This window comes from Podarcis vaucheri, assembly GCF_965113315.1.
Source record: "Podarcis vaucheri genome assembly, chromosome: 4".
Lineage (NCBI taxonomy): Eukaryota > Metazoa > Chordata > Lepidosauria > Squamata > Lacertidae > Podarcis > Podarcis vaucheri.
Window position 1 is genome coordinate 48,236,616 of NC_138762.1, and position 26,639 is coordinate 48,263,254.

Below are 26,639 nucleotides of genomic sequence, written 5' to 3' on the forward strand. Positions count from 1 at the left end.
AAACATTGTTGGCTTTTTAAAAAACTCTATATTTAAGCAAGTATTACCTATATATCAAGCAATTAGTGATAAGTCTACAGAGCAAAAGGTACAAAACAACAATAAATTCAGCCAACAACAGTGAATAATGAATAAATTATAGAAAATTGAGATTGGCTTTTAATATTCAAGTGCACTGAAAAAGCTTAACTGTATAGAGTTAATAATTGAATTTTCTATATTACACTCATGCTGACAGGTATATTGAGGCTTTTAGTATATTTGCATAATGTGCCATTATAAGACTGAGGTGCTTACCTAGTTTTCCTTTAAAGAAAATTATTCAGACTGTCTTAATTTTTTAAAAAATGATTTCATTTTTCCATGAGTGAATGTATTTATATGGAGGTATTTCAAGAAAGCATATCTGAATTTCAAATATATAAGACTGCTGCCACAAGCCATAACTAGCAAAATTATCATTCAGCTTGGGACATTTTATTACAGCTACTAATCTCTTCTCATATGAACACTACAAACACTTGACTTAAAAGTATTTCCAACAAGGGCTACAAAATGTAACAACTGAAACACAGCTATATATGATATAATTAAACATTTGTGGGGGGGTTTCTTGCTAGTATTGTATGTTTTCATTCTGCACTGCCATTTCAATTGGACTTAAATTGCTCTCAAGCAAATAAAACTCTGTTCAAAACAAAAATGATAAGTTGCCTCTAGTATTACAGCAACCACCAAATACAAAAAAACCTGAGCTAAGAAGAAACGCTAAATATCAGCAGCCAAACACCATAAAACTAATAAAGCAAAATATGGCTAATATTACCAATGTTTGTGTGATAATATTTTATCTGAAGTAAGACTCTAGATATCCCATTTCTGTAAAGTAGCCTCTTTTATTCATGTCAGCAAAAATAATGCCACTTTAAAAAAAAGAAAGACATTAAAATAGAATAATATGCAGGCAGTCTCATGTCTGCTGTTCTGAATTCCTTGAAGAAATAAAAGAATATATATATGGCAAATAATTAAATGCATAATAAATAGTAATGGGATATGAGTGTATTTAAGCTGCAGATACATCCCTTAGCCTACAGTCCTATGCATGGCAACATAACAGTCTTATTGAACAGGGTAAGATTTACTTCTGAGTAAGCATTAGATTGCACTGTTATTAATGACTGCTTCAAGAGAAGGAAATTAAGGAGGTCGTTATTTCTTTTATTAACAGAGAAATACTAAAGAATAACAAAGGCCAGAAGCCTTGACTTTCTCAAGAAAGGAAGAATTTCTCATCATAGATATCCTTGAACCTGACTTGCTCCTTTCTGCTCCTGTTGCAGTAAATCTTTTCAGCACCAGCAGGTGCAAACATTAACAGCTCAATGTCCTCTTGGCCAATATTTGTGTGCTCTATTTATTCCAATCACAGCCATGGCACTGAATCAGACAGCACCACAGATAGATTTTAAGAAAATACTGCTCTTCCATTAATTTTAAATGTCCTTTTAATCTACATGTAAATTTGAATTGTATGAAAATGCATCATTTTGTCATCAGGAGTGAAAGAAATGGGAGACTTAAAGAGGTCACAGAGTGAAGGTTAGGCTTTGATCTCAAGAAACTAGTAGCACACTTGTAAAGATACAAGGATAAGGAAGAAAATATATTTCCTTGTCATAAAAACACTATAATCTTTTGAAAAAACAAAGAGAAGGAATCAAACCCATGTTCAGTCCACCATAACATGCTGCTGAACCTCTCTACCTGTCATTCATGATGAATATGCACTGTGAAAAGCTAGATTATTTATTCAGAATTAGCCGTTTTTTCAAATTTTCATGGAGCATTCAGGTCTCCAAGGGGCATGTAAAAGCAGGTCTGTTTGTAACACACAATTTTTAATGGTGAAAATTCATCAAAGTCTGTCAGGAAATAGTTAATGAGTCAGTTAAGAAAAAGAGTGCTACAGCCTTACAATGCAAAGAAATACTAATCAAATAGGAATTTTGGTTTCATTATGTTTAGTAGTATTAAAAGTTCAAACTCCACAAAGATGATCCTTACAATAATGGTAACAATATTCAGGTAAGAAAATTGAAAGAGTATGAGTGACTAACTTAGGGTCCTCTCCATAAAACTTTTTTAAAAAAAATTAAACTAATAACAACATAGAACATTTATAGTAAAATTAATAGCTTCTTCTGATACATAGTATAAATCTTGCTAAATTATTACCAATTAATATTTTATGAATTTTTACCGAATGCATTCTCATATATGAAAATGGCATTGGCTTGTGTCTCACCCATTGTCTCTTCAACTACCATAAATGTCCTATTTGTACATTTGTTTGAGGGAGTTATATTCCACACTTCAATAATACTTTATGGTGGCTTACAAAATTTAAAACACAGTAATAAATTTAAGACATACAAATTAAAATATACAAAAATATACAAAAAAACAGTGATATCACTAGGAGCAGCATAAGAATGACAAAAGTCAGCCAAGATATTCTTGCAGAGAAGCTGGTAAAATGTGGGCGAGATTGACTGACCAAGCCCAAATAGTGCTCACAAATTGTTCCTTGTTATCCTGGCAAAAGGGGACACGTGGAATGCCACAGGGTTCTGTCCTAGGCCCTTTGTTGTTTGATGTCTTTATAAGATGTTGCTTTATATATATATCACTTCTCGACCTTTTCATTAAGATCAAGTGTAGTGCCATTGCCAAATCAGCTCAAATACTTTATATGGAATTTTTTCATGAGGTTCCCCTCCCCCCCCCCAAATAAACCAATATGGATTTTGTGAGGCCATGAAAACCTTCTATGATGGACTGCATTGATGAATACTTGAATGAAATAAGTCACTAGACGTTTTGCAAGAAAGGTGCTTATGTGACAAAGAAGATTCAAGGGTTGGTTTCTTAAAAAATCAAAGGTAAGAAAAGCCTCTATTAATGAGGTATGAGAGTTTCTGCAGTTCTAATGTAATGTTAAGGCAGTTTAATTTATAGTTAGCTTGGGTATCAAAATATATTCCAAAAAGTGATTTCTTTATCACAGTTACCTAAGATCCTCTAAATTATTTTGTGCTGTAGATAGAAAATAACACAAATCTTAATTTCTTACCATCTGTAACTTCCAACTGAGCCTTCGCTAAAATGCTTCCAGCAACGGTAAGCGCTTGGCAGATGTAGTAGCCCGCATCAGACCGCTGAATATTTGTAATAGTGAGATCCCCTGTTGGTGACACAGAATATCTGGTGTTGGGCTGGAGAGGCTGGTTTGGAAAAAGAAGATTCTGCAAAGACAATGCAGGCCATTTCAGTGCAAAAGTTATTTAATCACCAATGATGCTGCAGTGTAAGCCAAGAGCACAGCAATACACATAAAAAGAAATAGACACAAATAATAAAGTTATTTTCATTGACATGGGTGCAATATAAGTTGCTAAGAAAAGTGGCTGGTGAGCTGTTTAAGGGGAGGATGTCGAGATGCTTTATATAGTCCAAAGGCTGAATTTAAAACACATTACCAGTAGAGTATATTGTTTAAATAAAAGATACCAAGTGACAGCAAGGCAGATTATCATCTTTATCCTCTATCTACTTCAGTACAGTTAAACTATGCCTAAATGTTGCTTACAAAAAAAATGGGCTCAAGGAAGTGTGCACACATTCCCTGGCATCAGGTTGGCACATTTCTGTGAAGTCTCAACTGCAAGCTTTAGGGAAACGGCTACTAAATACAAAGGACCAGCTGCTGATGCATAAACTGGCACTAGGCTAAATCCAGGGGGAACTGTTCTCCTCCCTTCCAGCTGGCTGTGCTTAGTAGGAGAGGAAGGAGAAACAGGTCCAAAGTGAAGGATGCCTTCTAATTTATAGCAGTATGTTTGCGTAAGTAGCTGAATGCAACACTACCACAGAAGCATGATAAAAGAGAAGGGGTTTTCTTGATGAGGAAGGAGAGACACCTTGGCAAATTCAAGTGACAACTAGAAATTCAGATTATTTGTTACATACAAATTTAAGCCAGGCTAAAGTATCAATGCTCTTGATTTTGATGATGAAATACAGTGACTAGACTTTTAAAAATATTAAATAGGGTGATGTCTCACTACAAAGCCTGGAAAATTTCATATTAGGATGGAAACATTAACCTGGTTAACCTCTGTTGCTTCATTGCAGCTCAATTAAGAAAAAAACATGTGGGCATAATGAATCACATTGAGCTATGTTTCAAGGTTTGATTATAAACAACTGAGGTATCAATTTTTATGTTACATTTATTTGCCAAAAAAGAGAGAACACTCTACCCTCTGGGATCTGGGTCTCAATATTGTAATTAATTCTGCAGGTTTGTAATTAAACAGCTTCAACATGTTACAATCAGTAGGTAATAACATTCAATTAAAGACACAAGACACATTTTCACCTTAAAATGTTTTACCCTTGAAGTAATACCAATGGAAGAGGATAAAATAGGGTATTAACACTTTTCAATTACGCTAAATGACTTTAATCCTGCAAATGATGTCCTACTTTAATTAGAAGCTCTTCTCTTTATTACAACATGATGGATGTCCACTTTATTAGATTCAAGTGTGACACTATAAGCCCACTTTACATAAACATTACCATGTTATTAAGCTCCTTTTACAAGAAGGTTTTAAAAATGTTTGCTAACAGTTCTTGGTTTAATTTCAAAAATGGGGTTACATTTCCCCCTCAAAGCAGTTTTCTCCATAGTGAAGCTAATGGCACTGCACTTAAAATATATATAAACAAATTGCTTTGACCAGTAACCTGACCATACCTAAGTTCTGCATAACAAAGAATAACTAGCAAGCATATACATATTTAAAATGAAGGAGTCTGCCCAACCTAGTCAGTATTCCTCTGGAAGTCAAATGATCTGAGAAAAAGGTGACAATTCGACTTGGCCCTGTGCTGGGATACCTATATACCCCCAAATTCCTAAAAGATCAAATAATGGCGACAAAGGAAATGCAGTCTCCAATTTGAGCTTGCAGAGAACAATTCCATTGTGCATGTCAAAGTCCTTGGGTTCATTGAAAGTGAACTTTGGATCCTGGAATGTGTCCAATCCACTGACACTCATGCACAGTTTAGATAATGTTTCCATGACCCAGCAATATGGCGTAGAGTGGTGGTCATGAACCAAAAACTGACATCCTAGTGGGGTTTTTTACCAGTGTGTCATTGGTAAGGAAATAAGCACAGAAAAACCTGATTCAGCTTGGTACACTGAAAAACCATCACACCCAGTCCCTGCCAGTTTCTTGCCTACAAATCCAAAATTGATAACTGTAACATTTTTGGTTTGGAAGAAAATTAGACACTAGTAAGTTATGTGCCAACGAAGAGAAGGGCAGTGATTCTCCTTTCTTCAGTGAATAATGCAGTAATCTTATATCAGCTGAAAAGGAACATGGCACAAACACTGAATGATCAATAGGTAGTTTCCCTGTCCGCAGTGGTGAGCATTATTTATCTTTATTTAAAAAATGTATTAACTGGTTGAATAAAAAACTGTGCTCCAGCTTAAATCCATATATTGTTTGGAAGTTAAATAACTTTTGATGTTGTGGAAATTCCAGACTGCAGCTCTACCTAGTAGCTAGATCTAGAATTGATCAAACCCTGAGTTGAATCTAGAGACATGGTCAAGATGCCTTGGAACTGGTACAGCCTGCTAACTTATGACGCCAAAAACAACAACAAATACCAATAAAGTGTCATTTCTCTGGACAATGCAACGACAAAAAATGCAGCTACAATTTGCTTCATGTAAGCATTTTGTCTGTCCTACTTAAAGAGATATGAAATGTGCTGACTGTGCACAGGCTGCTCAGTTAGTGTGTGCTACGATTGCAAGGCCTGTGGGATTTGTTGTTGTAAATAGTCATTTCCAGATCATTGTTACGGCACTGCTTTAATTCTACAACTATTATATGTAAAAGCAATCGCACAATGTTTTCAAAACTGTGGGACCAATCTGAACTTACATACTTTTTTTTTACTTTGTATGATGGGGTATTGTTGACCCCAGTGATTTGTGTGAAACTACACTGTTTTACTGGAAAAGTGAAAGTATTAATCTATGGGGCTATTTAACTTGCAAAAGGCGTCGTACTTAATAACATCCGAAAGCTATTTGTATAGATATCTTGGGAGATACATTTGACTTCAATACCAGACTTGTACAGATGATTTTCTATTGATGGAGAGTTAAAAATTAACATTCTGTATAGGTTTAAATTCATTAACAAAGTATTTTCTTTTAAAATAGGAAACAACTATTTGCATTTATACCACTGAGGATGTAAGTGGCACCTATGTTGAATACGTTATCTATGATTTTCTCTATTTAAATTTGCCTAAATCAGCTAAAACCTGATACAGGATTAAAAGGGGCCTTCTAAGCATTACAAGCAATTTAAGTCCTTGCAACATTTAGTGTCCAATACTGATTGGAATACTATACTTTTGTCGATGCAGCCTATAATAGCATTAACATTGCTTGCTGGTTTGTTTGTTTTGTTGCTGCATTACACTGTTGACTCATGTTAAGCTTGTGGTCCACTAAGACCCCTAGATCCTTTTCACATGTACTACTGGCAAGCCAGGTGTCTCCCTTTTTATATATGTACAGCTGATTATTCCTGCCTATTCCTATTGAAAATCATTTTGTTAGTTTTGGCCCAGTTCCCCAATCAGTTCTGGTTATCTTGAATCCCTATTCTGTCTTCTCCAACATTAGTTACCCCTCCAAGTTTGGATTCATCTGCAAATTTGATGAGCTTCTCCTCAATTCCTTCATCAAAGACATCTATAAAAACATCAAACAACAAAGGGCCTAGGACAGAACACTGTGGCATTCCATTTGTCTCCTTTTGCCAGGTTAATGAGGAACAATTTGTGAGCACTCTTTGGGCTTTTTCAATCAATCTAGCCCACATTTTACCAACTTATCTACAAGAATATCCTGGGGGCTTTGTCAAATGCCGTATTAAAATCAAGGTACACTACATCTACAGCATTCCCCTGATCCACCAAGCCAGTAACACTATCCCAAAAAAGAGACAAATTCATCAGGCTTGACTTGTTTTTGAGAAACCAATTCTTTTCTAAGTGCTCATGAACTAATTGTTTGATTATCTGTTCTAGGACCTTTCCACAGTCTCGCATGGGCTTCCTATTCTTTGGATCCACATACTGTATTTTTTGCTCTATAAGACTCACTTTTCCCTTCCTAAAAAGTAAGGGGCAATGTGTGTGCGTCTTATGGAGCGAATGCAGGCTGCACAGCTATCCCAGAAGCCAGAACAGCAAGAGGGATTGCTGCTTTCACTGCGTAGCGATCCCTCTTGCTGTTCTGGCTTCTGAGATTCAGAATATTTTTTTCTTGTTTTCCTCCTCCAAAAACTAGGTGTGTCTTGTTGTCTGGTGCTTCTTATAGAGCGAAAAATACGGTATTTCCTTTCTCATAAAAGCCTAATACAGAAGTAAATGCACATGCAGAAAAACTGTGCATGCTACCATGAACATTTCAACCTCAGAGCCAATATAACTGTTTCAGATCAGAACCACCAAGAGAACAGATAGCCTACTCTAAGTGAAGCTATTGTTTTCTGCATCCCTCAAGAAAAGCTGAATGACTGACTTCTAGCATACTGCAATTTAACTGCTTTATGCATAAAAATGCTCAGCACAAAAGTTTGATCTTAATGTGTCTCTACATATATTTTACTTATAATGGCTGCATAACATTGGCTGTGATCCTCACAATTATGTTTTACTTCCATTGACTTAAGTAGCGTTTATGATTGTAGTCATGGGCCAAGTTTCAAAGGGTACATCCCCCAGCCATGGCTTTTCTTTCAGCAGTGGAACTCATGTTAACTTGCTCTAACTGTGGTGTCCAACTCTGTTCTAAACTGAGCAATTTTCTCCCTAAAGTATGTTGCAAAATAGTAACAACAGGCTACCAAGGGGATCAGAGCAGATGGGGGGGGGAACCATTCACCACTTGGAAAAATTATTGCAGGTGCAATAGTGGTGGTGAAGTAGGGTTTCTTCACTGCCACCACCATCACATAGCCATGATTATGGACTTTCAACCCTGTCAGTTCAGGTTCCAATTGAAATTTATGCCACCCTCCTATATCGTCACATGCAGTTCACTAGAGCATCAAGTTGAACTGTGTGCTCCACTGCAGTGCCACTCAGAAGCAATTGTATCCATGGCTCTAAGCATCTCATCATTTCCTAGTGTGACAGGACCCTGGACAGCAGCTGGAAAATATCATTGAGTATTTAGAAACCAACCAGATTGAATAAGTGTTTATGTGGGTCCCCACCCTTGCATAGTGGCGCAGCTGCATTCTACCCCAAACTCACCAATGAGTGAACTATCCATGAAAATGGGCTCATAAGTCCCCCAATCAACAGAATTTTGATTGGCAAAGACCAAGTTGAAATTATGTCCAGCCACATATGTCAGGTCAATGATGTATTGAGGCATTATGGTTGCCACGAAAACCATAGAAATAATGAAGTCTTGAGCTGGCCCATTTGAGGTAGACATGGTATGGATGTTAGAAGTGTCTCTCTCCCCTTGCCCCTAGCTACGAAGGGGTTCTCCGACACCATATCTGAAACTATTCCCATAAGTTCGGAAAAGGAGGTTGGAATAAAACAGGGTAGACAGTATACTAGCAACTTCCCTGCTCTGTCTCTTTGACCTAACACCATAACTAATCCCTCAAACCCATCTACAATCTTACTAGAAAGAAGGCTCAATTTTTACTGATTTCATGAGCCCCGCTTCCCACCCCACTGACCAGGAGTGGTGTTGCACCATTTATTTTAGATAATATAGTGGCGCCCAGGTCTTGGTTATTCAGTACACACATGATCAAAGTATGTGTGTTGGTGAAAATATTTCATTTTATTAAAATTTTGTCCGTTTCATTAGATGACAAGTTTTAGTATTATGCATAATTTTATAAAACACTATTATGCTCCTTGTTGGTCACCTTTTTCCAAAGTAAAAAGCTCTTTTTCTTATAGGGAAGATTCCCCAATTTGCTGGTAATTTTGATTGCCCCCTTTCTCCCACATTTCTAGTAAAGTTACATGCTCAGTCCTTTCCTAGCATGGAATTCATCTTTTTCAAATCAGCTGTAGATTGGGACACTCTTTTCATTGAGCTTAAACTCCACAATATTTCTTTCCAATTATTCACTACAGTTGAGACTCCGTAAGTGTTTATGTAGATGATTTTTTAGTTGTAATTCCTGCATCACAGGGGGTTGGACTAGATCACGGGTAGACAAACAAAGGTCTCTCTCTCTCTCTCTCTCTCTCTCTCTTTCTCTCTGTGTGTGTGTGTGTATCTGGTCCAATCACCTTCTAAATCTGGCCCGGGGACGGTCTGGGAATCAGCGTGTTTTTACATGAGTAGAATGTATCCTTTTATTTAAAATGCATCTCTAGGTTATTTGTGGAGCCTGCCTGGTGTTTTTACATGAGTAGAATGTGTGCTTTTATTTAGAATGCATCTCTGGGTTATTTGTGGGGCATAGGAATTCATTCATTCATTCCCCCCCAAAAAAATATACTCCGGCCCCCCACAAGGTCTGCGGGACAGTGGACCGGCCCCCTGCTGAAAAAGTTTGCTGACCCCTCGACTAGATTATCCTTGGGATCCCTTCCAACTTTATAATTCTATGAAACATGGCAATGGTGGAAATGGTAAGGCCAGTACAGAGTGGCAGCCATCATATTTGAAAGAAGAAATATTAATATTTCAGCTTTTTAAAATAACATTTTTAGCACAGGAACATTTGCATATGCTATAATGATAGAAAGAGAAGGGGAAGAATAAAATGAACATTAGATGACTCACCTGGCTGCCATCTTTTTGCCAAAATACAGCTGGCTGGGGATTTCCCTTCGTTTCACATGGAAAGGTCACTGTTCGGCCCTGAGCAACAATCTGATCGCGTGGCCTCACCACAAACTGTGGAGGTGCTATGATGTGAGAGGTGGAAATATGTTGTTAAGAAAGAAACATGCTTTGCAGCTACATGTAATATATAAAACGGGGAAAGGGCTGCAATTATTATTATTTGTTCCAGAGAATATAATCTCTGATTTGTTTAAAAAAAAATACACATTTTCTAAAGACAGGGAAAGTAGCCACAAGTTGTGTAAAAGCCAAAGGAACAGTATTTTTGAAAACAAGATTCAGAGTGGTGCCAAAATACAGTTTAGATAAAGGTACTGACAAATTTCCACCCAAATGCATACTAGGATTTTATAAATTACCTGATAATGTTTAGCAAGGAAATATTCCACTATTCCTTCCATTTTTTATTTAACCATTTGTAAATTTTAACATTTTACATACAAAAAAATTTGCTGCAGTTTTCCATTTGTGTCTTTTATTCTTATAGGCTACCAATATGCATGAACACATTGTTTAAAAGAGATTGTAAATGGGGATCAAGATACAATCTTTTAAAAATATTAATAGTCTTTTTTGTGCTATGATTTAGCACACATTTGCACTGATTAAATCATGGTGCAAAAGGAAATCCTGCTGCAAATGTATGGTTTCATTGAGAATCTTTTTGCATGATGCTCTAATCATGTGCATATGTCCTGTGCACTGCCATTTAATCTGTAAAGGGGGGGAAAGACAGTAGCAAATTGAAAATTGCATACGGTTCTGAGATTGATTTTAGAAATTCTCCAAGTTAAAGTAAAAGGCGGGTATAGTGGAATACAGGGCAGAGCCAATCCACTGAATAATAATTAAATGGAATGGGGGAGATTATCTCATCCTTGCTTTTCAAATGTCTTTCCACTTACCCTCTATGGCACTTTTCATTTCAATTAATTTCCTAAGCGTCCCTAACAAACAGCAACAACCCACAGATGACCAAGCAGGAGAAAGCTACGGCATTACTCATCGCTTGACATTAACAATATTATTTTATCTCCAGAATTTGATCTCCATCACAATGCAAAGCCACAGTGTGAAAAAACTGTAGAAGACACATAGGCTGAAAGCACATTTTCCAAACGGTGTGTGTGTGTGTGTAAACATGGGCATAGGCATAAACTACATGAGGCAGCACTGCTCTTTCTTCTGAAACATAGATTTTTGACACCTTTGATGTTACAGTAACTACAGCTATATTATTAAGCATATATACATCAATTTGTTGATAATAAACATCATAAGCTCCTTTCCAGTACTTGATTTTATGGATTGGACACTTTAGGCATAAAAAGCCCAAGATCAAAAAGTTTAAAGAACAAATAAAAGTAAAAGTCTAAATGTATCAATCAGTATATGACATACACTCTTATAAGACACTCAAGTATGTGATTTTGGAACCTGCAGCAGCTGTTGGAAATGCTGCTTCTCCTAGGTTGCATATATCTAATAATCTATAATATATCATGTTACAATACCTGTTGAGAAAAATATTTACTGTGTAACAACCAAGCTTTTTGCTACCAAGCAATTAACATTCATTGCTTCTGGTCCAAAATTAACAGGTCATAGGAAACATTTATGTTTGACATTTCCAAGTTAAAGGCAACGGCTCTAAAAGAAAATATATTTCATGCTTTTCAGAGAATTAGACAAGATTAAAACAACAACCAGCAAGAACAATTAAGATTAGAGGCCTAAGACACTTTCCCTCTAGAAGCACTGTTTGGAAGAAGTGTAAATACTGTACACAGTAAATTAGATTTGATTTCTGGCAAATTATGCTTTGATACTATGTTCAGCAAGCGCTGGCTTCAATCAATGTCACACTAAAGCTCTGTTATGCTAATAGCAGCTTGGGAGGGCAAGTTGGCTGATATGGAAATGAGATGGTTGAACATGAATAGAAAGCACAGGCCAAGTACGAGGTGGGTATTGAGATGAGGGGATGGGACCCTAAGGTTAATCACATCATGTTCAGAGTTGTTTTTACAGAGGAAGATTGTATTCTACAGCAGGAATTAAAAGTGAGACGCAAGACAGGAGTTGTATGCATTTTTATGTTACTCAAGACAGTAACAGCAAAACATTCCCCCTCCCACCCCTGAAATGTCGTTTTGTGCCTGACTGAATGGCTTTTAAAGGTCACACAAAGTGATACAGTTATTTTGTGGCTCAAGCTTTGGTCTTGAGTCTTTAAAAGCAGTCCTGCAAGAAATGGTTAGAAGTATTTAAAATGATTTTTTTCCTGCAGTCCTTATCAGGCTTCCCCCCCCAGCTGGAACTCACCAGAACTGAATTCCAGCACCTCTCAGGTGGGTGCCATTGCCATTCTAAGAGAACAAGGGAGGCATTCATGGTGAGATCTGGCCCCTGTTTTTCTTGAAAAATAGCACTGGTCCTTATATACTAATCACTAGCATAACAAAGGTGTTACTGAATGCTAATAAAATTCTCAGGCGTAAGGGTAAAAATGGATCAGCCAGACAGAAGCTGCATTGCACCACTTCAGTTATTCCCTACTGTAGTCATAAACAGATGAAGACGAGTCAGGTGGTTGCAAGTTAGCAGAGCAAAATGTGTCACAGCAACCATTGCATTGTTAGGTAGGAAAAACAAAAGGAAGTAGCAAATGCAGGACTCCTAATTGTCTCAAAATCCATTAGAATAGAGAAGACAACTCAATTAATTTAATGGGGGCTCTACATGGTTGTAGCATCAATATATATACATTTAACTATAACGCCTTGAAATGTTTAATCAGGTTTGTCACAGTGGGATTAATCGGTTGCTAACTGAACTCAGAAAGAAATAAAAATCTTATATCTCAGGCACTTAATGGAATGTAACTTATAAAGAAACCAGAACGACAACATCAACATTAAGGTTTATTTAAATCCAAAACTGACCTTTTTTGAAATGTAATTAAAAATTATTTTTGGAAAGCTTACAGTTCAAAAATGGGAGCTCACTTGAGACTTTCATGATTTATTAACACAATGTTTACCTCAAAGGAAATGGTGTATCAAATGAGATCTTTAATTCATGATGGAACTCGTGCCTTCAGGCTGCAAGATCTAAAACAAATACATTCTGAAAGTCCTCTTCCAACTGTAGTTAATTTATTGTCTGCACAAGGACTCGAAGTTTAATTGCTTAAATCTTCCGGCTTTGAGATTCATTACCTTAGTAACCTACTTTTTCTCTATAACTGAAACTGAGCTACTCAATGTACAGTCCTGTGAACCCTGTTCCTAAAACCTCCTTGTTTTGTGTCTGCAGTCTTCATCCACATAATCTCACAGAAAAGCAAAAAGTTCAGAATATTCAAAGGTGAGTCTCTGAGAAAAAAAAATGTTTCCTTCAAAGTTCCATGAGTGATTCAAGTACAGAATTCTCAGGAACCTGAAGTTTCAGACAATATCCTTTTGCAGATGGATAAATGAAACCTGGTCTCAACTGTTAAGGGAGAACTGGGCTAAAATTATAGTTTGATGATCTAAGACTTTAACTTAATTGTCTAAAATATATCAGGGATCTTTAGAGCTTTGGTAAAATGTGTAAGGATTGAGTAGCAGGAAAGGCTTTACAAGAAAACAACTCTGATTGTCTAACATATCTCATCTTCTGTCTATTAAGATGAGTGGCTCTGCACCTACCTATCTGCTCTTAACTACTTATTTACTGAAAGCCTAGCTCCTCCACTGAAATAAGGTTCCCAGAGTGGCCAACAAATAAAGAAGAAGATATTAATTGTGTTTTGGAGTTAAAGTCTATTAGGAATAAATTTCCACTGGATTGCGGCCATGTGTATCTATTAATTATTCACAGATTTTAAAGCAGTGGAATAAATTTCTGCTATACATTACGTGGATGGTACAATGCTTTCATTCTACGTTTTGGTTTGATCTCTCTCATTTAACTTTGCTGCTTTCTCACAGTATTTTCCTTTATTTGGATTGTACTCCCAAGACTGTGCAGGATGGCAGTGTTGATGGAAATGTAATAGTAGGCAAGGTATGTTCACTTTACCAACATGCCTCAAAAGTGAATGTTTACTTAGGCTGATGAAGCAGCATTTCAGCTGGCTTTCTCAATATAAATTGTAGCATATTAATGAAAGAAATTAATCTGGAAAAGTTGAAGTTTCTATTATATAACCCAAAGTGTAGTAATCTGGCTCCATGACACCTGTTCTTCAAACACTTTTATGCTATTTTAAGATTTGTTTACATCAAAAGGGAGCAAAATATCTTTAATTTAGAGGCTGTTAATTATCAAAGAAAAATAACACCTCAGTCTCAGTCATGTTTTCAGAAGTTCAATTTCCTGGTTAGTTCATATGTAAAAAAGAGAGAGAGAAAAAAAAAGAAAGAAAAGAAAAGTGGTACCCAAAGACTAATATTTTGCTTTTCTATGTTTCAGAACCAACCTATCCTGCTGTTGTACACTTCTCAAAAGTCCCTGTTTCACTTCTCCCTGTTCCTGGCCACACTGGAAACAACATATCACTAGTTTTGGTTTGTCTTATCTTCTGAACCTGGGCTTCTGGTTTGTTTTACCCAAACCACAAAGAACAAGCAACAAGCCTGGGATCAGATGATGTGTCAAACCAAGACTAGTGGTTGTTTGCTATGAGTGCAAGAGAATCAAAGTGGAGATTTTTGAGCACGGTACACTAGCATGACACTCGTTCACATTAGACCATAGTTAAACACAACCTATGGTTTAACATGATGTGCAAACCAAGCCAATGGCTTTCAGATTATGCTAAACGATGAATGTCTAAAAGTGTGTCACCAGCATGAAAATTTTGGAAAACTCTGAATTACAGGATTTGGGGATGTAAAATATCAATATATTTTACAGCAGTCTATATAGCCCAAGTCTAAATAACTTGTGATCCACAAACAACACCTAGCTAATCAGCCATATATATTGGCTCATCAGATGCTTACCAATAATTCTGACGAGGGTAGCCAGCAAAAAACAAAACTTGACTAGCCTATGGAAGCTGCCATATATGGCTGGGAATCCAAATCTGCCTTGACAGATTAAAAATTGTTCATTTTCAAACAATAACATGTCAACTTCCTAGAAAAAAACTTGCTATGCATAGGTAGCTCAATTTAGAACACTCTTAGGACTCAGCTACATTTGTAAAGATAAAGCACTTTAGGTGCGTTATAACAGTATGGCACCAGATGGCGCTATGGAGTCCCTGTATGAAGTTTACAACGTGTTTAACTGAATCGCTTCTTTGATGTGTCTATATCCAGCCTTAATCTCAGGGTCATGGGTTAAAGCCCCATGTTGGGCAAAAAGATTCCTGTATTGCTAGGGGTTGGACTAGATGACCCTCATGGTCACTTCAAGCTCAACAATTCTATGCTTCTAGAAGTTGCATCTAAGTTTAGGTGGTATATATTACTATCCTAGTCCTGGCTAGTGATAATTACTTGTGATAAATTGCCTTCTGAAGGCAAGAAATACATTACATCAGTGCACCAGTTTGCATTAGGAATTACATGAGTGTCCTACTTGCTAGCATTAGTTCAGACAAATGCTCCAGGGTCTAGACTGGTTTCCTGTAGTTTTTGAGACATCGTGAAAGGTATTAATTTTGAGCACTACCTATCTTGGTTTTTAGATTTTGCATCTTTTTCTTTCACAATTCTTACCATCTTCAAATTACTTCTGTCAAAAAGGACATGCCACATAAATGATAACCAAGGGCCATGAGGCTGCCAAAGTCCAAGCCAGTGCATTAAAGTGCTTAATTTCTTTTTCTGTTTATTTTTGATGGTCACTGTTAAGTCAGTTTTATAATTGATCACATTTGTTTTGATTTTTTTTTAAAAAATTCTCATATTTTCCTCACCTGGTAGAGTAATGACATTGATATTTTTGGATCCTCCCCATTGGATGTTTGATTAGAGCATTTTACTTCCAACAAATTAAATTTCCTCATGAAATAGGAAAACTATGGATGAAATTAATGTTCCCCATTAAACTGTCACTCACAGTATTTGGAATAAACTCTTTGCACTGCATCAGTGAGAAATAGGAAGGGAAAAAAGTGTGTGTGAAAATATTAACTTGTTCATCTGGAAAACCCATCTGATGAGTGGAATAACAGAAGCAAATGGTCTAAATAGGAATAAATACCCTGCTTCCAGAACCCATCTGCTGTAAACTCCTGTAGGAAATCTTTTCAAAAGCTTAAAATAAAAAGAACAGCTATTTCAGAGATGAGCAATACAGTTATTACTCATAATGTTTTGATTTGCTAATGGGAATCTGGTACAGAGCTGTTATATTCACCAGCTGCCATCTACCTCAGGCAGAACCATGCTTGACTTTGCATATGTACAGTCAGTACCATATGCTAGGAATGGCTTGCTTTGACCGAGCAGACAGAAATAATTCAAGCTTAAATTTTCACGCCTGTTCAAAAAAAGGATATGACAATACAGATAAAAACTTAAATATCTGAAACCATCAACAACATTGCAATCACCACAGGAATTCTACATTTGAAAAAGCCTCATTAAAAGTACTGGTAACCTATTTATTTCCGTTCCACTTGAAATACTGTAAAATGAAAGTAGAGATTTCAGAATCTTTATAATCTTTCATTTTTAATAATGATTTTAAACAGTGTTATCAAGTTTCATTAAAAAGGACTGAAAATTCTGTATGCTCACCTAGAAGTTACGCTTCCACTGAACATCAGATGTAGGACACTTGCGTAACCCAGGTACTTCAGATACAAATTTAGTGCTCCATCAGAAAATAAAATCAAAATTGACAGTGATTCTGTAATATTAATGGTACTTAATTCAATTCTGTATAAATATTTTTCCAACAGTACTGTAGTAACAAATTATTTTATTTTAGAGATCATATGGAAAACATAGTCGCAGAACTTTCAGACCTTTTTATGCAAGGAAAATAAATACAAAATTGAAGGCGTTTATCTAAACCCCACTTATTTTTGTCCATTTCATAGATTTCATTGGCTAAACAGGCTCTTGAAATTATAATCTGGACTTTGGCCATTAGGATACAATTTAAAACATATATAATTACTGACATCAAAACAGAGTGCAGCTTCTTTTTTCAAAACAACAATTGAAATACTTGAATAGACAGTGATTCATTTAAAAAGAATCACAATTCACTACACAAAAGCCGTATACCAAACAGAGGACACACAATGATTTGCGTAAGTAGGAACACTGGATGATTAAGGTCTAGGTATTAATCAAGGACAGTCAAGACTAACTGGATAATCAAGGTCCAGAACAGATTCAAAACATTTTCTCTAACACATTGCTTTGCCTATTAGATATGTAGTAGTTAATAACTACTGAAGATAGTCCTACATGGTTAGAAAATGAAAGATGAAGAACTGTATGAAACCATGCTAAAATGGATAGAATGATGATTACTTACCAACAGGGCGAGCTGGAGACATTACAATGGTGTGGTGATAATATAACAAAATTAAAAGAAAAAATAAAGAAAGTTTGTCAGAATGCATGATATGTAATATGCTTTAACTGTGGATACTCAGTTGAACACTAAATTCTCATATATTAGCCATAGTTAAATGCCTCTTGCTGTTATTTAAGTTGCAGTTATCAGAAGCTTTTTGTTCCTGCATAGGATTTGATTTTTAAAAAGTAAAGTAAAGAAAGCTGTCTGGAATCAATCATATGAGCAACACTTTTGATAGGTTCATATGCCATCATCAAATGCCATTGCTAATGCTTTATTGAAGTAAAGTAGTTCTACATTAGCCCAAACTTTTAGACCCTGATGAATACATCATCGAAAACCATAGACTGGCAAATGTCAATCCAATAAAAGAGAAGCATCACTGTATGATTTAAATACCAATTGAGTTTTAAGCATGGCTGATCAGGACTGCAGTACAGGCCGGAGAAAAGCCCTAGGCACCATTTTTCCTCATTCAGTAATAGACACAAAGGATCATACTACATCCCTTTTCCAATCTCTGACAGACCTGATGAAAATATAACATTACTCCCAATGGCCATAGGAATTTCAACTCAGATGTCCCAAATTGCTGCTTAGATCATTTCTAGTTTCTTTTTAAAATGTGGGAATGATCGACAAATTATTTCTGCTTCAGACTAATACTAAGATTGAAAGTAGTTGCTTCAACAAATGATTTCATTCTAGCAGAATACAGTCATTACATTAGAGTTGTTGGGGGTGAGTGGGATCTGTCACACCTGCTTTTACTCAACATATTTTAAGGAAGAGTTCAGAGGTACACTGGGTATTTTTGGTAGGTTAAATATAGGAGAGAGGAAACAGACCTAATGTTACTAAACAAACAAGTAAACCAATATTGTGAACTGCTTTCCCCCCCAATTTAACTTTGTTAGATTTAGGCAGCAATCCTATAGTCAGTGCTTACCTTTAAGTAACTTCTACTGAGTAGACATTTATAGAATATGCCTGTAAGACGCCCGTCAGACTTTTGGAACTTCATATGTTGTGACATCTTTTGAATAAAATAATTTTATTTATTATTCTGTGCTTTTTTTCTGGGGGGGACACAGGGATACACATACCCCTAAACATTTTGTGAATCTTTGTATTTTTGTCCATTTACTGTATTTATTTTTCCAGATTTGAACTATAAAATGGTGATTTTCTTGAGTCAAAATGAGAGTACCCCTAAACTGTTTTTCGGGGGGGAAAGCACTGGTTATATTTATATCTTTTATTTCCCTCATTCCCCATTATACTATCATTATATTTTTCCCTAAATGCCCAAGGAAGAAATTTACAACTACTTGTGAGAGATGGGGAGGGGAATTAGAATAATCTGCCACTCCCTGCACCCTGCAGACTTACGAGTTGACTCTGCTTAGAGGTATTTCCACCAGCTGCTGGAGAGAGGAGAGCATTGGGAATGAGGTGATAGTAGAGACAAATTGGCCTGAACTGTGGGCTGATTTGTGGACTCCCTGGTCCCTAGAGCCATACATTCAGAACTAATGGGGCCTAGCAGGGTGCCATTGACAGGTCAACCCAAGGGGGAAACACCAAAGAGAATGTCACCTTGGGAGTTATGATGGGGGGGACGGGGATGGGGAGTGTACCACCCCTTAACATTAGTTAAAAGGATCACACATGACAGGTGGCCATCCAACCTCTGCTTAAAAACCTCCAAAGAAGGAAAGTCTATCACTTCTTTTGGGAGTCTGTTCCACTGCTGAACATCCACCACCAGGAAGTGTGAAACAGTTGTGAAAAAGACAAATTCTTTCCTAGGGATCATTATGAAAGGAACTGAAAATAAAACTGCCAATATCACAATGCTGTCATACAAATCTATGGTAGAAACAGATTTGGAATACCATCTATACAGTTCTGCTTGCCATATCTCAAAAAGGATATTGTAGAGTTGAAAAAAGGCTCAGGGAGGGCAACAAAATGATCAAGGGGAAAGCAACTTCCCTAGGAGGAAAAGGGAGTTTATAAAGTTATGCATGGCAAAGAGAATATGAATGAAGAAAAGTTTTTATTTCTCTCTCTGAATATTAGATGAGTCAGGACACATAAAAGAAAAGTACTTCTTCATTCAGTGAAGCAGTGATGGACACTAACCTGGATGGCTTAAAAAGAGAATTAGACAAATTCATGGAGGATAAGGTTATCAATGGCTACTACGCATGATGGCTATGCTCTGCCTCCACAGTTGCAGATAGTATGCTTCTGAAACCGCAGGAGGGGAAAATGCTCCTACAGTTTTCCCATGGGCATCTGGTTGGGCACAGTGAGAACAGGATGCTGGGACAATATGGGTCATTGGACTGATCCAGCTGGTTTTTCCTATGTTATTCTCATTAATAGTTGAGGGTTCCTATACCCTATTTAGCTTTAAAAAGAAAAAATACTAGCTTGGCTTTCAAGAACTGCCTTTTATCTGCTAACGTTTGTCAGCAAAATGGAAATTTATGCCAAAGCTGGATGTAGAAAACACAGTCCTTCCAAAAACTGTATTCCCTGCTTCAGCGTCTGCTGTCTACTGGAACAAATACTAGGTTTTGAGGACAGCAGGCTAAAAGCAAGTATTTATTTATCACCCTTGGTGTTAAGTTGTGGGTGAACATATCAGACAACACAGTGATTCTTCAAACAGCTCTTGTTTATTCACAGGCCAGAACAGAACTGAACTGAAGGGTTCAGCCAGCCTGCTTATATAGAGCTCCGCTAGAACGCAACAGTAACCATTTTCTGTAACTATCCAATCACTGAACGTCACTTTCGATCTACAGTATCCCCCTGCTGGCCCAGGGTGAGAACTTCAGTACATAAATAACACTTGGTGAACTCAAACACAACTACCAGCAGGTACAGGATATCCTGAGTGAGGCAAGTAGGTCAGAGTGTGAAAAGCTGCTGGAAGCCCCTTATACAGTACAACAAGAAATTCCATCACCAGTCAGAAGTTTTGTGGGTGACTGTCATTCCGTAAGTTTATGGGAAGTTGTATGTCTTTTTTCCTCTATCCATTGGCTCTTTGAATAAGTGGTTCATCTTACATTGATATGGGATCATTAATAAAGATGAGGGTAAAACATGGGTAAAATGGCGAGAGGGGGGATAGTATATGAATGCAGAGTTATTAAGGCTGCTCATGAAAAATATTTCATACTTATGCATTATTGGAACAACATTATTGGGTGAGCCGGCAATGAAGCGTAGCTGACAGGGGCAGAAATACTACATAAGTAAAATGCCTGGTCTCATTGAAGCCAATCAATACAAGACAGCAATTCTATGCTCATTTGCTTAGGAATAAGTTCAACTGAATATACCAGAATTTATTCTGAAAGTAAATAAGCATAATACGAGGTTTCAGGTTAGTGGAAGAAGGCACAACACTACAGTCCCCCTTTTAAAAAGTGTCCTAGAGACTGAAAGTTCAAATCATTATATTATATACACAAGGAATATTATTTTTGTTAGAGCCATAAAAACAATGGGAGTTTGACAATGCAGCTTTATATGCAAAATTTCCAGTCTCCTGACTTCAAACACTATATTTCTTGGCTTTTTAAATGTTCTTTTATATATCTGATGTTCCACATAGACTTCCAATGCAGTATTTTCCATTGTACTGAATAAACACTACGCCTATGGTTAGTTAAATTAGAAAGGGTGGGGTGGGGGGAGAAAGATAATGAGATATCTTCTTTCATGTAGGAAAATCAATTAAATTATATATTTTCTTTTTTCACCTTAATTTGCTCAAGTTCAGGCTCCAGTGAGTTCAACAGATTCCTCCTTGTCCCCTTTGTTCAACTCACTACTCATATAACTATGCTAAGCGTCAGCCTAAAGAAATTGTTGGTCTCTCCAACATGTGCCCTGGCTGATATTATGAGGAAATATGAAGTGTGTAGCTGACTAGTGTAGTGACTAGTTTTCTTATTTCCACAAAAAAAGGAAGGAATGGGTATGATGCTATTTTCTCTGAAATGAAAATCTATTGCCTGCTTTTCTCAAATTACAAAATTTGAGAAAATCTATTGCCTGCTTTTCTCAAATTACAATCTACACATCAAACATAGTTTGTCCATGAACATGTTTTGCAGCTTAAAACAAAAACTTATTATCTAAAGTGAGTATTAATAGTAATATTTTAGCAGCTGGATTACCACAAAACCTCTCTCTCTTATCAAATCTGGACAACTCCTCTCCCTCACTGCCTGCAAAGCCACTAGGTTAACTCCCCCCCCTTTTTTTGTTCCAGATTCATCAAATCAAACTGAACTGTATGTATTAAATGATGGAAATGGAAACTGGCGTTTCAGGTCAGTTGACCTCTGTTCTAATAAAGCAATCCATAGAGACTTTGATCATCTGATTTAATGCGTATGAAGGAGAAGGAACACTGATAACGCTAAAAATGTTTTTATTAACCTTTCACAGCTCTACTGAACCTTCAGCACACGCTGCTAAATTGTGAAATAGTGTCTGAGTGATATCCATCCATCCATGGATAAGGGTATATCTAACAAACACACAAACAGATACACACAACTTATTATAATATATATTACAGGTATATTTATATGCTGCCTATAAATATTTAGATTAGTGTTTCCATATTGGACTCACATCACTTAATACTGTTGACATTTTGACACTGCTGAGGACATATATCCATTTGCCTTATGATTTTGCAAATGCTTCAACATGTGTGCAGGTTTCAGGAAACTGTACTGAATCTCCAGACCGTCGTAATATTAGTGTGCTGGTAGATCCTGGAAGGAAACAATAATTCACCCCAACTGGATTCATCCTCTGGATTTAAACAGTACATCTCCCAAAGAAGTTCACACCTGGCTATGTAAAGCAAGGCAATCGGAACCACTAAGTGCACTAAGTGGAACTTACAGACAGCAAGACTTGAGAGCATGTTATTTGTTGATCTACAGTCTGTTGCCCAATGGGGACATCCTTTGACCTCCGACAGGATATGTATTTGGTGTTCCCCAATATATCTCAATTCTGCCACACACGCCCTTTTTCTTTCTCTCTAGCATGAAAATTTACCATTTTTTCTGTAGCCTGAGATCGCGATTCTCCCTTTTTCTAAACCAGTGGTGGGGAACTGGATCTCCCCTACCATTCCATGGGCCAAATCTGAAAGGTGGGAAGGGCCACTCACCCATCAATCACATGTTGTCACAATGACATCAGGTGATCTGGTGTTTTGAATCAGAGCTTCGAAGCACAGCACATTGCTCTTTGCAATTACAGGGCACCTTTAAAGTCTGCAGCATCATGGCATCTCTTAAATGCACATGCACACGCACACACACTTCTCCCTTAAGCTAAATCAATTTCTCCCTTTCGTCATCTTAGATTTTCTATTCTGGCATAGAAAAGAACTTTAGATTTTTTTCTGAAGAGATTTCCATGGCTTATAAGGTTAGAATAATGTGCAATGTACTAGTTTGAGCATCTGTTCACTATGTTAATTCTTCCTAATACAACTTCTAAGCTAACAATTAACTATGAATATTGGGAAGTATGTGTGCTTTTGTGTTTATCACTTTAAGACTTTTTTCTGCTTTTCATGATGTGTGAAGGGTAACTTTCTATATGCAAGTTAACTAGAAAGGATAATTATTACAAAACTGTTCTTTGCACCCTTACATTGTGAACTCTGCGCATATTGGAATCACCACAGAGAGCAAAGAACAAACAGAGTATAAACCCAAAGAGTTGGATCTCAACTTATGTCACACTTGGAGCAGACCTATAAGATCAATGGGACTTAACTTAGGCAGTCACTTAGGAGCTTTAGCTTTCTGGTAGAGAACACAATTTGCACATTCAATGTTCCATGTTCAACCTTTTGCATGATGACTTAAAATATCTATATTGTACAGAGAAATACCCTGCTCCAGATTCTGGAGAGCTGCTGTTAATTAAGCAGAGTACTGGGGTACTGGGCTAGAGGGCTATTGGTTTTACTTAATAATGCACCTCCTTAGCATCCCAATGACTATTCTAACAATCTTTAATCAATTAATGACTAATGGCAGTAGAAAGGATATTTTTTAAATAAATGAACTCTTACAAAATTATATACAAGAAAAAGCTGTTTTTAAATATATATGTTTAAAATCTACCTGCAATTATTTCGACTCAAAATCATTTTATTTGCACCATTTTAGAAAACAGAACCACACTATATTGCAGTCCCTTTCCCATAACCCAACACTTACCTCGAACAGTTAGTGTAGCAGATGCTTCAACTTTTCCAACTCTGTTCTCCGCTATGCATGTATAGGTCCCCTCATCTGTGCTCATCGCCTTTTTAATACGCAAGGTGTAGTCATCTTTGATGTCGTATCTGCATTTGAAACAGAGAAGATGAAAATCACTGCTCGGCTTAATGTCTTACCTGGAATATACCATCCTTATTCTATCTTGGATATATCTCTGGAACATAATTTATTATGTGGAATTAGATAATTCCACTGAACATTAATCTTCATGACACTTTTATTGCACCATGCATTACTTAAAAACTTTACAGCCATAAAATTAGTATTGCTATGTTCATGTGGTATCAAGGCTTTATTAATAATATCAGTCACTCTGCCCTTGATCTGGAGCACTATGATAAAATAGAGCTAACATGCATCAGTTATCAATATATGACATTCCAGGTTTACCCTGAATCTAAGTACATTACTGCATGTTTTACTTCTGGCCTTTAAAATGTTTCATCTCCATAGTAAACTGCTAACAAAGTTGACAGTTTCTTTTCTGGTGTGGGGAATATACTGATTTAAACTAACACAGTAAATAAAAAAATATGCAGGGAAAGCCATAGTCAGCGATAAAGAATCTGCTTTGCATGCAGAAGGTCCCAGGTTCAATGCCAGGCATCTCTAGCTAGGGTTGGGAATATCCTCTATAAGAACACAAGGCAAGGCTGTTGGATCAGGCTAAGAGTCCACCTAGTCCAGCATCCTGTTCTCACAGTGGCCAACCAGATGCCTGCGGGGAAAATCCTTAGGCAGGAATCGCGCACAAGAGGACTCTCCCTTCCTGTGGTTCCAGCAACTGGTATTCAGAAGCATTACTGCCTCCAGCTGTGGAGACAGAGCATAGCCATTATTGGCCTTTGCCTCCATCAGACTGTTCTTTGTGTCCTTCAATCCCTTTTCTCTGCTTATACCAAGGACTCTGTACTTTCCAATATAATGGGAGCTGGGGACACAAGACGAGAGAATTGGCAGATTAACTCTCTCTCATTCTCCTGTTTGTACATTCATGCTTTCCTCTGACACTGCAACAAGGCTGGAGAATCTACATGGGAGAAAGTGGTCAACATGAGCAGTGCCTCTCTGGGAGAAAGTGGTCTACAAGTGCCTCTCTGCTTCTGCACTGATGTGATAGAACCACGGGGAAACCTGTCCTTCTGCCCTGAAACTTTATTTTTGTTCTGCAGGTAGGTACAGTTTCAAGTAAGTTTAAAGTTAAATAGTGTTTTTAAAGGTTAGTGAGGAAACTTCTCACTGGCAGGTACCAAGAGCTAGAAACAATACAAGAAGCTGCCATGAATTAAGTAATTTGCCATTCTGATTGGCACTCATCAACAGGAAAAAACGTTACTATGTTCATTAGACTAAGAAGAGTTTGGATTTGATATCCCGCCTTTCACTCCCCTTCAGGAGTCTCAAAGCGGCTAACATTCTCCTTTCCCTTCCTCCCCCACAACAAACACTCTGTGAGGTGAGTGGGGCTGAGAGACTTCACAGAAGTGTGACTGGCCCAAGGTCACCCAGCAGCTGCATGTGGAGGAGCGGAGACACGAACCCGGTTTCCCAGATTACGTGACTACCGCTCTTAACCACTACACCACACTGGCTCTCACTAAGCACATGAGCAGCAAATGGAAGTATCAAATTTCCAGAAACTGTTGATATGCTATTGTCAGAGGTTATAATTAGTATTGCTATTCTTTTTAAAAAAATAATATTTTTTTTCATAGAGAGCAAGCAGTGAAAGTCAGGACCTAAATTATTTCCTTTAGTTTTTTTAATGTTAAGACTGACTACAGTTGAATTGAAAATACAGAGGCAAAAATCTAAATCTTCAGATCATGATAAAGCTTGGCCATTTCATATCTGAAGAACAATTCCCACCCTTCTAGGAGTACAGAAAGTGGCTAGAATATACCTAGACAGTCAAAAGGGTATAACTGGCTTGAACTTTAATGCAGACAGTCTTGGATACAATTCTGACAATCAGCTTTGGGCTGCAGCTGACTCATTCCCACTTCATCTCACTGATGTACTGGTTCTGGCATGCCAGCCAGCTGCCTTGTAAACCTCAGCAGACTTCATGTTCGCACCTATCAATCATGCAATTGTGCAGAGACTGATGGGTGTACAAGTTATTTATGTAGCATGCCAGGACAGAGAGCTAGCCACAATGATAATCTTGAGTACCAGTGTGGAGATTATAGAGTAAATGTGCCCTTAAGAGTGGTCAAATCAGCAGCTATTTTGAGAAGGAACACCAACTCATTGCATTCTAGCCTGCAAATTATCAGTGGGTTTCTAGACCACCCTGAAAAAGGCATGCTATCTAACGAGCAGCCAGTGTATAGCAAGGCTCATGAGATATTGCAACCATCTGTTCTCCTAAAGAATTGATGTAGTGCCCCATAGTCATCTGTTCTACTCACACTGCCCACACAAGTCATCATGGTTCACTGATAATCTATGACAGGTGAAGCAAGAAAATAAGAGGTTGGAAGTTAATTGGCTCTGAATATGCTGTGCAAAGGAATAATGTGAAATGGAAGGTTACATTTACGTATTTAAGGGACTTGTAGGGAAAGAAAATGAAAGACATATTGAGTTTAGCTTCTCTAGGTAAAATACCATAATCCAATCGACCTTTATGGTACATTCAGTATAGGTGCTGATTGTAGTCTGAACCATATAACCAACTTGTCATATGGCAACCATATGATAAACCTTGTTGGAAGCCCTTGTTGTAATGAACTGGCCCT

General features: G+C 37.2%; 1 protein-coding gene across 21 annotated transcripts in view; it reads right to left on the reverse strand.

Annotated features, from left to right (window-relative positions):
* The window catches only part of ROBO2 (roundabout guidance receptor 2), an 810,838-nt gene that overhangs the window by 111,683 nt on the left and 672,516 nt on the right, over window positions 1–26,639 (reverse strand). For 14 of the 21 annotated variants that reach the window (XM_082220701.1, XM_082220694.1, XM_082220696.1 and 11 more), the window contains exons 6-9: window positions 23,833–23,960; window positions 17,501–17,512; window positions 9,944–10,068; window positions 3,137–3,308 (exon numbers count right to left, since the gene is read on the reverse strand). In XM_082220701.1, coding sequence (XP_082076827.1) covers window positions 3,137–3,308; window positions 9,944–10,068; window positions 17,501–17,512; window positions 23,833–23,960 — 437 coding nt within the window. The remainder of the gene's footprint in view (window positions 1–3,136; window positions 3,309–9,943; window positions 10,069–17,500; window positions 17,513–23,832; window positions 23,961–26,639) is intronic. The other 7 variants (XM_082220702.1, XM_082220695.1, XM_082220699.1 and 4 more) reach the window with 1 other exon arrangement.